Raw genomic sequence first — 15,258 nt, 5'->3', positions numbered from 1 at the left:
AGTTTAGTACAAACCTGGGAACATATTAGTAATTCTCATTTCTCCTCTGACAAATTCAGGAGAGCCATATATTTACTTCACATAAAGATCCACATATTAACATTCACCTGTATAGGCCCCACTTTACAGTCCCCCAGGGCTATATAACAGTCCTAATACACTTATGAATATTAAATTGAAATGTGCAATTCTTATGAATGCCTCAGCTATGAATTTCATCCTCAGAGTGATACAGCTATCAACAAGTCCAGGGCCCTCTGATCCACTGCAAATTATCTGAGTCAAGATCTTCTTCATTATTTTAAATCTAACAAAATGGTTAAAAGCCAGGGATTCATGGGATGGACTTAGCTTACATACCCGTTTTATAAGCTCCTGTATCAGTTAACATTTTTAAAACTTCAAAATTTTTAAAATTTAGGTCATTGACACTAAATGTAAGTTTCTGGCTTTACTTGAGGTGTTGAAATATCTTGCAACACTGGATCTACCTCCATGCTTAGCCTTATGGGGCTAGAGCTGAGTAGCCACCAGCTTCCCATAAATGAAAACTGTTCTTGATAGTTTCCCTACAGCATCTGCTTTCAATCACCAATTATACTTGGTATCTCTGGAGGTTTAAGTTTATGACCCTGCTCTAGCACATCTGTTAAGATCTGCAATCAGTTACTCCTATATAATACCTGTTTCAACGATATGAGTTATTTTAGTTTTTTAAAGTGTCAATACTTACAGGATATCCAGGGAAAGGTGGGTAGCCTGTGGGGGGATAGCCTGGGTATGACATTCTGTAATGATAAGAAAAAAATTGTCCTCTGTAATTTCTGGTAAGTTTTAAAGCTTTTCAAGATACTCAGGCAGACATGCAAGCACACAGAAGATTTATGGTAGGTGTCAAAATGTGGATATTAGGGCTATTTACAACATTTATAATAGATGCTTCTTCATTTGGCTATTTGCACAGATCAGTATAGTAAAGGTTCCAACTTCATTCTCACACCATACAGTTTATCTCATCTCTGAATTCTACAACTATTATTTGGGAAATACTTTAGGCCGATTAATTTTTACTTACATTCATTTTAAAATTATACTTTTGTATTGCTTTCATAAATGAACTTGCAGTAGTTTTCTGACACAAAGTGAAGGTACTAAAAATGAATACATGCCGAGCATACTGGCCACGACTGTAATCCTAATAGCTAGGGAGACTGAGACAGGAGGATAATAAGTTCAGCAACTTAGTGAGACCCTGTCTCAAACAAAACACAAAAAGGGCTAGGGATATGGCTCAGTTTTTAGTGCTCCTGGGTTCAATTCCTGGTACAAAAACAAAAATAAATAATTAAATAAAATAAAAAATGCTTTCCAGGTATCATAGAAATTCCCTTATATGGAAATATAACCCTATTATGGAAAATGATGGCATAAATGTTGAGAGTTAACATAGAACTGGTTCAGCAGTGAGGGCTTATAGTGCCAGCTAGGGTAGAGGAGCAGTGAGCCCCTGGCTCAAAAAAAAGTAAAAAAGAGTTAACATACCTGATTAAATCCTTGCTTTTTTAAACTTTTAATTATGAAAAATTTCAAACTTATTCAAAAGTAAAGATAAACCCATCACTCAGCTGCAATAATTATCAATGCAAGGCTAAATTCTATTTCTTTACTACTCTCTCTCACTCTCAATCATTCCACTGTATTATTTTGAAGCAAATCTCATAAATTATACATCATTTTAACTTATACATACTACAACAAAGCTCCAAAAACATGAGGACTTGTTAAAATAATTAACAGCTGTTTAAAAGTGTCATTACACATGAAAAAAAATGAATAATCCCTTAATATCAATGTGTCAGAGTTAAAATTTCCACTTGTCTCTTAAAGATTTTATTTTGTTTTGTACTTATTTAACTTATTACAGAAAATTTCAAACATATTCAGAAGTAAAAAGAACAGTGTTAGTTTTAACTCCATGTCTTACTGAAAGTGTTTTATTTATTTATTAGTTGTAGATGGACAGCATGCCTTTATCTTATTAATTTTTTGTATGTGGTGCTAATGATCAAACCCAGTGCCTCACACATGCTAGGCAAGCACTCTGCCACTGAGTCCCAGCCCCTGAAATTGTTTTAATCTATGAAATATTATAGTTTAATCTAATAGAATGACCATTCATATTATTCATGTTCAGGTTCAACAATTACCAAGTCATGGTCAATTCTACCCCCAACCACTATGTTCCCTAGGTTATCTTTCCCCACACACCCACATTTTTTGTTATACATACTCATGGGATTTGTTGTTACATACTCGTACATACACACAGTATAATTGGCCAATATTATTCCCCAGCTCTCCCCCACTTGGTTCCTTTCCTCTACTGGTCTCCCTTTAGGTTATCTTAAAGCAAATTCATAGACTTCACTCTTTAACTTACAAAGATGTCAATACATTATCAGTTAAAAAAGAAAGTAGGGCACTCTTTTAATCCACAATCATATATCAACACTGTATCTTAAAATTTTAATAATTCCCCAATATCAAATATATAGTAATTGTTTGAATTTCCAATTGTCTCAAAATATTTATAGTTTGATGATTGTTCAAATCAGTATATAAGGTCCATCTATTATAACCAGTTCATATGTCTCTTTATCTATAAGCCTCCCCTTCCTTATGCTGCCTGTGTTTCTTCTTGTAGTTTATTTGAAGACACTAACCAGTTTATTGTAAAATCTCCCAATGTCTGGATTTTGCCAACTGAAACTCCTCAGTGTTAATGGTTACCACCACCCACCCAAAAAAAAATCAGTAGTAAGATCTAGAAACTTGTTCAGATCCAGGTTTTTTGGACAAGAATATCAATAGAATATCAATAGATGTTTTCTGTACTTCTATCAGGAAACACATAAGGATGTGTTTTTCTTTTTATACCTTTTCTTTTTTGTGACTGATAACACTAAATCTAATTATAGCATTATTCTCAAGAATACTTCTTTTTTTATATTTATTTTTCAGTTTTTGGTGGACACAACATCTTTATTTTATTTTATGTGGTGCTGAGGATCGAACCCAGGGCCCCGCGCATGCCAGGCAAGCGCGCTGCCGCTTGAGCCACATCCCCAGCCCTTCAAGAATACTTTTTTTTTTTTTTAAAGAGAGAGTGAGAGAGGGAGAGAGAATTTTTAATATTTATTTTTTAGTTTTCGGTGGACACAACATCTTTGTTCATATGTAGTGCTGAGGATTGAACCCGGGCCGCACGCATGCCAGGCGAGCGCGCTACCGCTTGAGCCACATCCCCAGCCCTCAAGAATACTTCTTGAAACTCAAAAAATTAGACAATAAGAGAACAAACAACCCAATCAACAAATGGGCCAAGGACCTGAACAGACACTTCTCAGAGGAGGACATACAATCAATCAACAAGTACATGAAAAAATGCTCACCATCTCTAGCAGTCAGAGAAATGCAAATCAAAACCACCCTAAGATACCATCTCACTCCAGTAAGATTGGCAGCCATTATGAAGTCAAACAACAACAAGTGCTGGCGAGGATGTGGGGAAAAGGGTACACTTGTACATTGCTGGTGGGACTGCAAATTGGTGCAGCCAATTTGGAAAGCAGTATGGAGATTTCTTGGAAAGCTGGGAATGGAGCCACCATTTGACCCAACTATTCCCCTTCTCGGTCTATTCCCTAAAGACCTAAAAAGAGCATGCTACAGGGACACTGCTACATCGATGTTCATAGCAGCACAATTCACAATAGCTAGACTGTGGAACCAACCTAGATGCCCTTCAATGGATGAATGGATAAAAAAAATGTGGCATTTATACACAATGGAGTATTCCTCTGCATTAAAAAATGACAAAATCATAGAATTTACAGGGAAATGGATGGCATTAGAGCAGATTATGCTAAGTGAAGCTAGCCAATCCCTAAAAAACAAATGCCAAATGTCTTCTTTGATATAAGGAGAGTAACTAAGAACAGAGTAGGGTCGAAGAGCATGAGAAGAAGATTAACATTAAACAGGGATGAGAGGTGGGAGGGAAAGGGAGAGAGAAGGGAAAATGCATGGAAATGGAAGGAGACCCTCAGAGTTATACAAAAGTACATACAAGAGGAAGTGAGGGGAAGGGGAAAAATAATACAAGGGGGACAAACGAATGTCAGTAGAGGGGGCAGAGAGAGAAGAGGGGAGGGGAGGGGAGGGGAGGGGGGATAGTAGAGGATAGGAAAGGCAGCAGAACACAACAGACACTAGTATGGCAATATGTAAATCAATGGATGTGTAACTGATGTGATTCTGCAATCTGTATATGGGGTACAAATGGGAGCTCATAACCCACTTGAATCAAATTGTGAAATATGATATATCAAGAACTATGTAATGTTTTGAACAGCCAACAATAAAAAATTAAAAAAATAAAAATAAAAAAAAATAAAAATAATAAAAATATCAAAAAAAAAAATAAAATAAAACAGGTGCCTAGTACTGTCAAGACAAAAAAAAAAAAGAATACTTCTTGAGAAATATATTATCATCAACACTAGTTTTCCTGAAGTATAGTTTATATAGAAGTTATTTTATTTTTTTCCTTTTTTAAACCATTTTTCAAAATAATGAGCTAGCCTACAAAATGAGCACTAATTTTTTTTAAGTATCTGAATGAATTCAAGAATTTAAACATGCTTGAGACCACTGTAGTTATTTTTATTAATTCTCAATTTATCCCACCTTTGGTGAAAAGGAGCCCCTTCATAGTAGGCTATGAAATCTTTGCTATTTTCCTTGACCATCCCTTCCCCGCAGTCCTGGGGACTAAATCTAGGGCTTTGAGGATTCTAGACAAGTGCTCTACTACTGAGCAACACCCCCAGGTCTCCTTGCCATTTTACATGACAAGATATTCCAGGCTCATCTTGTACTTTTTTTGCCCAGATCTGGACAGTCTACTCTTCAAGAAGCCCTAATCATTTTCAGTAGAAAAAGTTTAGAGATGACAACCTGGGTACTAGGGATATTCATTGCTACTAGATTGATCACTGTCTCTAGATTTTCAGCGAGACAAGGCTAATGATTTTTTTTTCCTAAAGAAAACTTATTCATATTGATATTTCCACTGCAAATTTGGGATTACAGGGTTTTTAATTTTAGATTTATGTATGTTTTCCCTTACACCCTAAGTCTTAGTTCCTAATGACATTAACATAATTATTTGTTTCATCATACTGTATTTGAGTTTCAGAAAGATAATGACACTGTAGTTAACTCAGACAGAGGTCCTCAAAAAATAACCACACCCTAATCCTTAGAGTTGGCCAACACTACATTACCTTATTTTGAAAAAGAAAAAAAAAAAAGAATAAGTGATGTAATTAAAGAACCTGAACTGGGGAAATTATTCTAGATATCCAGGTGGACTTAAATGTAATCACATGTATCGTTGTAAGAGGGAGGCAGAAGGAAATTTGAATCACACACAGAAGAAAAGTCAATGTGGTCACAGACACAGAAATTGGAGTGATACAATCACAAGCCAAGGAAACTAAAAGAGGCAAGGAAGGAAGAGATTTTTCCCTACACCCTCCAGGGAAGTATAGCCCTGCCAACACCTTGATTTCAGTCCAATGATACTGATTTTGGACTTCTGGACTCCAGAATTATAACAGAATATGTTTGCTTTTTTTTTTTTTTTTTAAGCCACCATGTTTGTGATAATTTTTTACAAAAGCCATAGGACGTTAATATAAATGTCTATAATGTTACCAACATAACAAAAAAATAACCAAAATAATATATATATATTTTTTACAATATTCTATGTCTCCAGGATATATCCCACTATGAATGCATGGTCAAATTTGTGGCTCAGTGGTAGTGTGCTCGCCTAGCATGCATGAGGCACTGGGTTTGATCCTCAGCACCACATAAAAATAAAATAAAGGTATTGTGTCCACCTACAACTAAAAAATAAAAAATGTTTTAAAAAATTACTACATTGTAAAGACATTTAAAATAAAATCTGTGTAGTTATGCTGTCAATTTAATATATTTGACCCATTTGTTTTATTTTGATTTTTAAGTATTACTTTAAATTTTTTTATTTGAGCCAGAGCAATTAGGCAAGAGAAGGTATAAAAATCAGAAAGTGGAGCTGGAGTTGTGGCTCAGTGATAGAGTGCTTGCTAATACCACATTAAAAAAAAAAAAAGGTATTTAAAAAATCAGAAAGGAAGAAGTCAAATTATCACTCTTTGTATATAATATGATCCTATATCTAGAAGATCAAAAATATTCCACTGAAAGACTGCTAGAAATAATAAACAAATCTGGCAAAGAAGCAGGTTACAAAATCAACATACAAAAATCAGTAGCTTTCTGGGGGGCGGCTGGGGTTGTGGCTCAGGTGGTAGAGCACTTACGTGAGGCACTGGGTTCGATCCCTGAGGTACCACATTAAAAAAAAATAAAATAATAAAATAAAGGTAAAATAAATTTTTAAAAAGTAAAATAAAATAAAATAAATCAATAGCTTTCCTATATACCAACAATAAATCTGCTAAAAAATCAGGAAAACCATTCCATTCATGATAGCCCCCCCCAAAAAAACTAGGAATAAATCTAATCAAGGAGGTAAAAGATTTCTACAATGAAAATTATAAAACACTGAAGAAAGAAATTGAAGAGAATCTTAGAAGATGGGAAGACCTCTCATGTTCATGAACAGGCAGAATTAACACTGTTAAAATGCCCATATAACCAAAAGCAATATACAGATTCAATGCAATTCCCATCAAAATACCAATGACATTCATCACTGTACTACACAAAACAGTCCTAAAACTCATTTGGAAGAACAAAAGACTCAGAATAGCCAAAGCAATTCTAAGCCAAAAAAGCAATGCTGGAGGCATCACAATACCTGACTCTAAATTATACTGCCGAACTGTAGTAACAAAAACTGCATGGTACTGGCATAAAAACAGACATAGACGAATGATGCAGAATAGAAAACAAGAATCAAATCCACACACACATCTACAGTCATCTGATCCTTGATAAAGGTGCTAAAAACATACATTGGAGAAAAGCCACCCTTTTTAACAAATGGTGCTAAAAAAACTGACTACCTGCAGGTAAAAGAATGAAACTACTACACACAATAAATAAATCAACAGCTTTCCTATATACCAACAATGAAAAAAAATCAACTCAAAATGGATCAAAGACCTAGGAATTAGAACAGAAACTATGCAACTCTCAGAATAAAATGTAGGGTCAACACTCTAGCATATAGGCACAGGCAATGACTTTCTCAGTAGGACCCCTACAGCTCAGGAAATAATGCCAAGAGTTAAATGGGACAGCATCAAACTAATAAGCTTCTGCCCAGCAAAAGTAATTATTAGGAATGTGAAGACAGAACCTACAGAATGGGGGAAACCTTTGCTAGCTACTTTTCTGACACAGCCATTAATATCTAGAATATATAAAGAACTTAAAACACTTTATACCAAAGAAAGTCAAATAAACCAAATTAATAAATGGGCAAATGAATTAAACAGACACTTCTCAAAAGAAATACAAATGACCAACAAATAAGAAAAAATATTCAACATTATTAGCAATTAGGGAAATGCAAATCAAAACTACACTGAGATTTCATTTTACACCAGTCAGAATGGCAGTCATCAAATATACGAATAATAATAAATACTGGAGAGGATGTGGAAAAAAAGGAACACTTATAGGTACATATAGACAAAACAAGACAAGCTGATAATTGTCGGTGCTAGGTAGGTGACAAGTACATAGCGATACATTATATTCTTCTGTCTACTTCTTTTTTTTTTAATATTTATTTTTTAGTTATTGGCGGATACAACATCTTTGTTTTGTATGTGGTGCTGAGGATCGAACCCGGGCCGCACGCATGCCAGGCGAGCACGCTACCGCTTGAGCCACATCCCCAGCCCCTTCTGTCTACTTCTGTGACTACATTTTTTCATTTTTTAAAATAAAAGACAGCTCACATAAAATAAATGGAGCCCATGTGAACAAAAATGTTACAATATGTATATGAAATACATATTGTTATATTTTGCATTTGAAGAAAACATTAACCTAAAATTGCAAATAAAAAATTTCAAAAGAGGGCTGGGGTTGTAGCTCAGTGGTAGAGCAGTTGCCTAGCATGTATGAGGCACTGGGTTTGATCCCCAGCACCACATAAAAATAAATAATGGTATTGTGTCCATCTACAAATAAAAAAATATTTAAAAAATTTTTCAAAAGAGTACCTTTTTTCAGCTTGTTCAAATCTAAAATACTATTGGTGGTCAGATATAATGTATCTAGGAAATAGATCTATATGTCAGCAATCATTTAACATTTACCAATAAACTCTAACGTAGCTGGAGAATAAATGATGAAAGATTTAAACAAGGTTTTAAAACGTGTGGGCACAGACTGGCAAGAAAGTAGAACAGTGCCAGATACAAAGCAAAAGGTAAAATGTAATTATGACGAATAACCACCAAAATAGAATAAGGGGCAGATTAAAATGAAAGTCAAGAACTCAGGAATGTAGCTCAGTGGTAGAGCACATATTTAGCATGCAAAAGACCCTGGGTTTAATCCTGAGCACCACAAGGGGAATAAAAGCAATAGCCAATCAGGAGGTCTTTGATACTGGTGTGAAATTAAATACTCATCATTCCCTACTAGACTACTCTTAACATCCCTTATATGTCAACAGTGGTGTCACTACTTAAATTACCTAATACTCCAGGGTAGAAAGTAAACCAATATTTTTCAAGTCTTCCTTTGAAATGCTTCTCCTTTTCTTCCTGTCATTTCTATTCTCATGGCCACACCTTGGACCAGATTTTATCACTTGATGCCTATATAACTAAAATTATTTCTTCATTTATATTCTTGCTTATACTCTTTCACCTTTCCAACTGTCCTGGGCACTGCATTAGTTGATCCTTCCTAACATGCTGCTCTTTAAACAAATTACTCTTCAGACCAGAAATCCTTCAGACCACAAATCCAGCTGGCTACTGCTGGAGTATCAAAATTCTTGGCCTGACATTCAGATCTCCTTAGTACTAACTCTAATTTAGTTCAATCTTTTATCAACACCTAACCTCTAAAATAAAATCTCCACCACTGGAACCTCTCTTAGTATGGCTTAAACAATTTAACTGTTATCATTAATTGACTTGGCCCTTAAGTCTGAGATCACCCATCCCACCTGATTTATCTAGTCTCTCTCTTCTTTGTACAATGTAGTGGACAAAAACAATGCTTGTCAAATTTTAATATGTATGTTAATCACCCCTTGTTAAAATGCAGACTCAGATTCTGCACTGCTAACAAAGCTCCCAGGTGATGCTGATGCTGCTGGTCTGTGAATTATACTTTGGTACCAAAACATGTTGGCATTTCTGGACCTACCATCAAATTTCTTAAATTTTAAAATATATGTTTTGATGCTTTTCCCCAATATAGCCAAAAATGATTTATATTTCTTGTACATCAAGGTGACCAACAAGGGTTGGGATGTAGTTCAATGGGAAAGCACATACGCATGCAGGAGGTCCCGGGTTCAATCTCCAACATTTAAAACAATAGATGCCAACTGAGTCTGACTTGATTGCAAGTCAGATAATTTAAGAAAACCCATTTTGTCCTAGGTGCAGATAAAATATGGAGAGAAAAGTATCTAACCTTTTGAACAAACATAGGAAAGTGAGATGTTATTACAGTATCCCTTATAATACACAGAATACAAACTAAAAATCTGCTAAACTGAAAATGAATGTGCACATATTGAGTCAAAGTTATAAGCCAACAAAAAAAAGTAATAAAAAATAAATTGCGTATAGTCATTTGGAACCAAAAAACCTGGGTTTGAAAATAGGAACTTTGTTCTCTGTGTCAGGTTTGATGTCTGCATCAAAACTAAATGGACGGTTGATATATCAAGAACTATGTAATGTTTTGAACAACCAACAATAAAAATTAAAAAAAAAAAAAAAAAAACTAAATGGACGGGGCTGGGGATGTGGCTCAAGCGGTAGCACGCTCGCCTGCCATGCGTGCGGCCCAGGTTCGATCCTCAGCACCACATACAAACAAAGATGTTGTGTCCGCCGAAAACTAAAAAATAAATATTAAAAAAATTCTTAAAAAAAAACTAAATGGACCAAAAAGGGTTAGGGTCAAAAAAAAAAAAAAGTTTAAAAATCTGAAAATAATTTATGTGATAAATATACAACAAATAGTTTGTAGTACTAAAGACTACATTAGCAATTTAAATTTCTAAGTCTCAAGAAGTTATTACAGAGGCTGGGGCTATAGCTCAATGGTACAGTGATTGCCTAACATGTGTGAGGCACTGGATTCAATACTTAGTACCACATAAAATAAAGGCAACCCAATCAATAAATGGGCTAAGGAACTGAACAGACACTTCACAGAATTAGAAATACAATCAATCAATAAACATGAAAAAACATTAATCATCGCTAGCAATTAGAAAAATGCAAATCAAAACTCTAAGATTTCATCTCACACCAGTCAGAATAGCAATTAAAGAATACAAGCAATAATAAGTGTTGACAAGGATGTGGGGGAAAAGGTATACCCATACATTGCTGGTGAGACTGAAAATTGATGCAACCACCATAGAAAGCAATATGGAGATACCTCAGAAAACTTAGAATGGAACCACCATTTGACCCAGCTATCCCATTCTTTGGTTTGTACCCAAAGGACTTAAAATCACATACTACAGTGACGCAGCCACATCAATGTTTATAGCAGCTCAATTCACAACAGCTAAACTATAGAACCAAAGTAGATGCCCTTCAACAGATGAATTGATAAAGAAAATATGGTACATATACACAATGGAATATCACTCAGCCTTAAAGAAGAATGAAATTATAGCATTTGCAGGTAAACAGATGGAACTAGAGAATATCATGCCAAGTGAAATAAGCCATTCCCCCAAAACCAAAGGCCGAATGTTTTCTCTGATAAGTGGGTGCTAATCAGTAGTGGTATGGGGGATAGGAAATAATGAAAGAACTTTGGTTTTTGTAGAGGGGAGTGAAGGGAGGCGTGGGGCTGTGGGGAGGAAAGGGTGGTAGAATGAGACAGACATTATTACCCTATATACATGTATGATTACACTACTGGAGTGACTCTGTACCATATACAGCCACAGGAATGAGAAGCTGTGCTCCACTGTGTACAATATGTCAAAATATATTCTACTGTTAAAAAAATTAATTTTAAAAAGCTAATGTATTATGGTCTTAATCATAATTCAGATTCAGATACTTGCATTTTCCTTGACTTCACATTGAGGCTGAAAAATCTAATTTAAAACAAAAGTAATTGTAACTTGAAAAAAATAAATCTTGTTTTCTCTCACTTGACATTATAAGCAAAAAATGGTCAACATTCTATTGAATTATGTTTAGAAAGGAAGCCAGACACTGACTTTTAAATTTAGTGGTGGAAGAGCTTCAGCAACTAAAAGGCTTCCCAAAGAAAGTTTCTTCTTTCCTTATGTTTCCATTCATATAGATCTGTCATATTCCAATTGTAAAACAATGTGAAAGTGACTTATCTCTTGTTTGCTTCTTTATCTATATAATGGAAATAAAAATGTTATCTATTTCATAAAATAAAGGCATTCTGTCCATCTATACCTATAAAAATTTTTTTTTTTTTTGTCGGGGGGTAACTGGTGATTGAACTCAGGGGCACTCGACCACTGAGCCATATCACTGAGTTGCTTAGAACCTTGCCATTGCTCAGACTGGCTTTGAACCTCGCAAACCTCCTGCCTCAGCCTCCCATACAAAAAAATTTTTTTAATTATTCCAAGACAAACTTCTATTCCTACATTTAACTACTATATTAAATCCTACTTTTATGTGCTTAGACGAATTATGTCAATAAGATTTTCAAAACAATGAAAATAAAGCAAAGCCTAACTACATATAATAAAAATTAAATTTTAAATAGTGAATTTCAGTACATTTTAAAGAATGGAATTATATGAAAAGGTAGAAAGTGCAATTTTATTTCCAGGAATGTTATAGAAATACTTGCACAAGTGCAAATTTATGTATATACAAGATGATTACAGTATTATCTGCAATTAAAAAAAACATTAAGTGTCCACCGAAAACGAAAATAAATAAATATTAAATTCTCTCTCTCTCTCCCCCCGCTCTAAAAAAAAAAAAACCAACCTATATAAGCCAAATGTACCCCTGTAATCCCAGCTTTCAAGAGGCTGAGGCAAAAGGATCTCATACTCAGGGCCAGCCTCAGCAACTTAATGAGAGCCTATGTCAAATGAAAAAAAAAAGGCTGGGGATGTAGCTCAGTGGTAGAGCACCCCTATGTTCAATCCCCAGTACCACCCCCCAATAAATAAATAAATAAATAACAAATTTTAAAAATCTGTAAACAGCCATCAGTAAGGGACAGGTGAAATAGATTATGGGCATTTATTAAATGAAGTGTTATGCAGTTCTCAAAAATGAGGAAGGCCAGGTGCAATTGTACATGCCTGTAAACCCAGTACTAGGGAGATTGAGGCAGACACATCCTAAGTTTAAAGACAGTCCCAGAAACTTAGCAAGGTCCTAAGCAAATCAGTAAGACCCTGTCTCAAAATTCGGGGAAAAAAAAAAGGTGGGGGTCTGGGGGTGTAGGTCAGTGGTAAAGTGCTTCTAGTGTGTAGCGGGGGATGGGAGGGGAGGCAGCTTTTCAACCCACATATGAAACTCTCCAAAACTCTCTCCAAAGTGAAAAAAAGCAAGGTGAAAAACTGTATAGATAATCTGAAACCATATGTATAAGAAATACATTTATTTTCTTGTGTACGTATAGAATATCCCTGAAACAATACACAAGGAAGTAAAAAACAGTGACTGCCACTTGAGAGGAGTGCTCAAGGAGAAGGAAACTTACGTTTCAAAGTCCTTTCAGTCTCTTTTAACATTGTGCAGTATCATCTATTCAAAAGGTAAACTTAAAAAGTTTTTGTAAAAAATCTAAACAAATCCCAAGATGACTCAATAAATTACACAACTTTACCAAAGTGAATAATAAGACTCTACTGGTGAACCAGAGCTTTTATTTTCCTTTTAACATTCCCTATCCTCAAACACTTTTAGTGAACTAGAAAATCATTCTAGGTTCTCCAAACTATCTCCACCCAGTGAGTCAGCTGGTAAATGGGTGGGTCTTACAATGGAAGTCCCAAAGCTGGCCTGCAGCCCAGAACACAGGAGGCAGCTGTTGCAAATTTATGAAGAAGAAGAAGAAAAAAAAAACAGGAAGGGTGACTGAAGTTGGGCAACATCAGATACAATTTTCCAAAACTTGCCTCTAGGTCTGGAAGGACCATTTAAATCAGTCAGTAATTTGGATAAAGAATGTGGAAAGATGGCTGGTCTTCTGCATAGACAGGAGGGAATTAAAAGTCGGCTTAAGTTTACAGTAACCAAAATTATCTCTTCTGCCTATCTAGTGCTTGAAATGCCTTTCTGACAAGTAGCTCTTTACACACATAATGTAATTAAGACAAATTAATCAAGTTAGCTCGTTATCAGCCGACAAATTACAGAGTTTAAAGACGGTGGGTTCTTTTCCTTTATAGTGGACAGCACCCATCTCCCTCTGCACCTTGGTTTTCTTGGGTGTTCTCAGAGGGCGGGCTGCAATCCGTGCACTTTGGCTGTTGGTCTCAATGAAGAGGAATCAAATCTGGAATGCTGTTTCGTAGAATAGTTCCCAAGAATCGTAAACCTAACCCAGACTACAAATCTCAGGTTTCTGAATTCTGTCTCCAGAGTTCACTATGCAAAGTACAAAATTTCCCGTTTCCCTCAATTTGCTGTGTCACCAGAAAGTCTAGTCAGTCCCCAGCCAGATCTGGCTTTCAGTGCCGCTGGCGGGTTTTCCTACCTGGCCTCCCAGAAGGTGGCTTCTGCAGGGACACCCTGACCTCAGCCTCTCCACTGGTGGTCTACCTGCCAGAAGGCTGGGCGTCACTGCTCTAGGATCCCGGCAGAGCCCAGTGACACAAAGGACCAACCAACAAGATCCCCCGGTCTTCCGGCACGCCTGGCCTGTCGGCCTCCCTAGTACATGCCACCCCGACGCGACCCCGCCCTGCAGCCCGGGTTTGGAGTCGCCACCACTGCGCCGGGGCGCGGGGAACCCACGGGACCCCACCGCTTCCCGGAAGGCGGCCACCACAGCGGGCTGGGGGCGAGGTGACCCAGGCGGGAGAGAGGGCGAAAGGCGAGAGCCCAGTTCCTCACCTGACCCGGAGCAGCGTCGGAGGCCAACCCGCTCGCGCGCAAGATGGAGCCGGGGAGGGCCGGGGGAGGGCGGGGCGCCGGCGGCCTCGCGAGCCCGTTAGGATCGCCGCCGCGGCCGGGAACGCCCCCCGGGCCGAGAGGGCGGCACTCGGCGCGGCCTGTGCCTCCCGCCTGCTTCGCGGCTCCACCTGCGGGAAAGAACGCTCCCCTAGGTGGCTCAGCCGGTTTTATCACCAGCCTCGGTCCTAAAGGGCCTGCTCCAATCCCTTTTGTGTTCCTTTAAGTCACTAAGGAAGTTGCGGGGTTCTGGTTCTTGGGGTATCCCCGGATCCCCTGTAGTAGTGAGTGGCGGAGCGGGGCTGAGAAGGAGAGGCCGGTGCGACCTCTCCGTGGTCTCTTCGGGGGATGGAGACGGCGTTTATTAGCCTCCTGCGAAGTCAATCAGTGTTTACTTGGAATTCTCTAGATAGTCGGAACTGGAGATTTGCTGCTAGTCAAAACCACCTCTGAAGGTAGTTGTTGGTGATTCTAGGCTCTTCTCACACCCAAGAGTATTAAACACACACTAAAACACTGGAGACGGTTCCAAGACGATCAATATATTAAACTCATAAAGGAATTGGTAGTCCAGAGCAAAAACCAGTCAGTGGTTCTCAGAGTGTGGCCTCCAGATCAGGAACATCACCTAGAAACTTTTTAGTTAAAAATGCAAATTCTTGGGCTCCACCTTAGGGCCACTGAATCTGAAAGAGGCCCCAGTCACTGACCTAACTCCCATTTTGTCTCTGACCTATTATTTTCTGTTATCTTTTCCTTCAGTTTATCTTTAATTTCAAGATGACAAGTCTGATAGATAAATATAATGTGACTGGAATAGAAA

The 15,258-nt window shown here is 37.3% G+C and overlaps 1 protein-coding gene across 3 annotated transcripts in view; it reads right to left on the bottom strand.

Moving 5' to 3' along the window:
• The window catches only part of Anxa7 (annexin A7), a 33,208-nt gene extending 18,763 nt beyond the window's left edge, over positions 1-14,445 (bottom strand). For 2 of the 3 annotated variants that reach the window (XM_027931232.1, XM_071611179.1), the window contains exons 1-2: positions 14,379-14,445; positions 734-788 (exon numbers count right to left, since the gene is read on the bottom strand). In XM_027931232.1, the coding sequence (XP_027787033.1) occupies positions 734-787 (54 nt within the window). In that variant the 5' untranslated portion in view covers position 788; positions 14,379-14,445. Of the gene's footprint in view, positions 1-733; positions 789-14,019; positions 14,126-14,378 lie in introns of those variants that run through there. The other variant, XM_027931233.2, reaches the window with a different exon arrangement.
• Between the last annotated feature and the right edge of the window lie 813 nt (positions 14,446-15,258).

This window comes from Marmota flaviventris, chromosome 4 (genome assembly GCF_047511675.1).
Source record: "Marmota flaviventris isolate mMarFla1 chromosome 4, mMarFla1.hap1, whole genome shotgun sequence".
Classification (NCBI taxonomy): Eukaryota; Metazoa; Chordata; class Mammalia; order Rodentia; family Sciuridae; genus Marmota; species Marmota flaviventris.
Note: the sequence above shows the minus strand (reverse complement) of the source record. Positions and strands in the feature narration are given on the sequence as shown.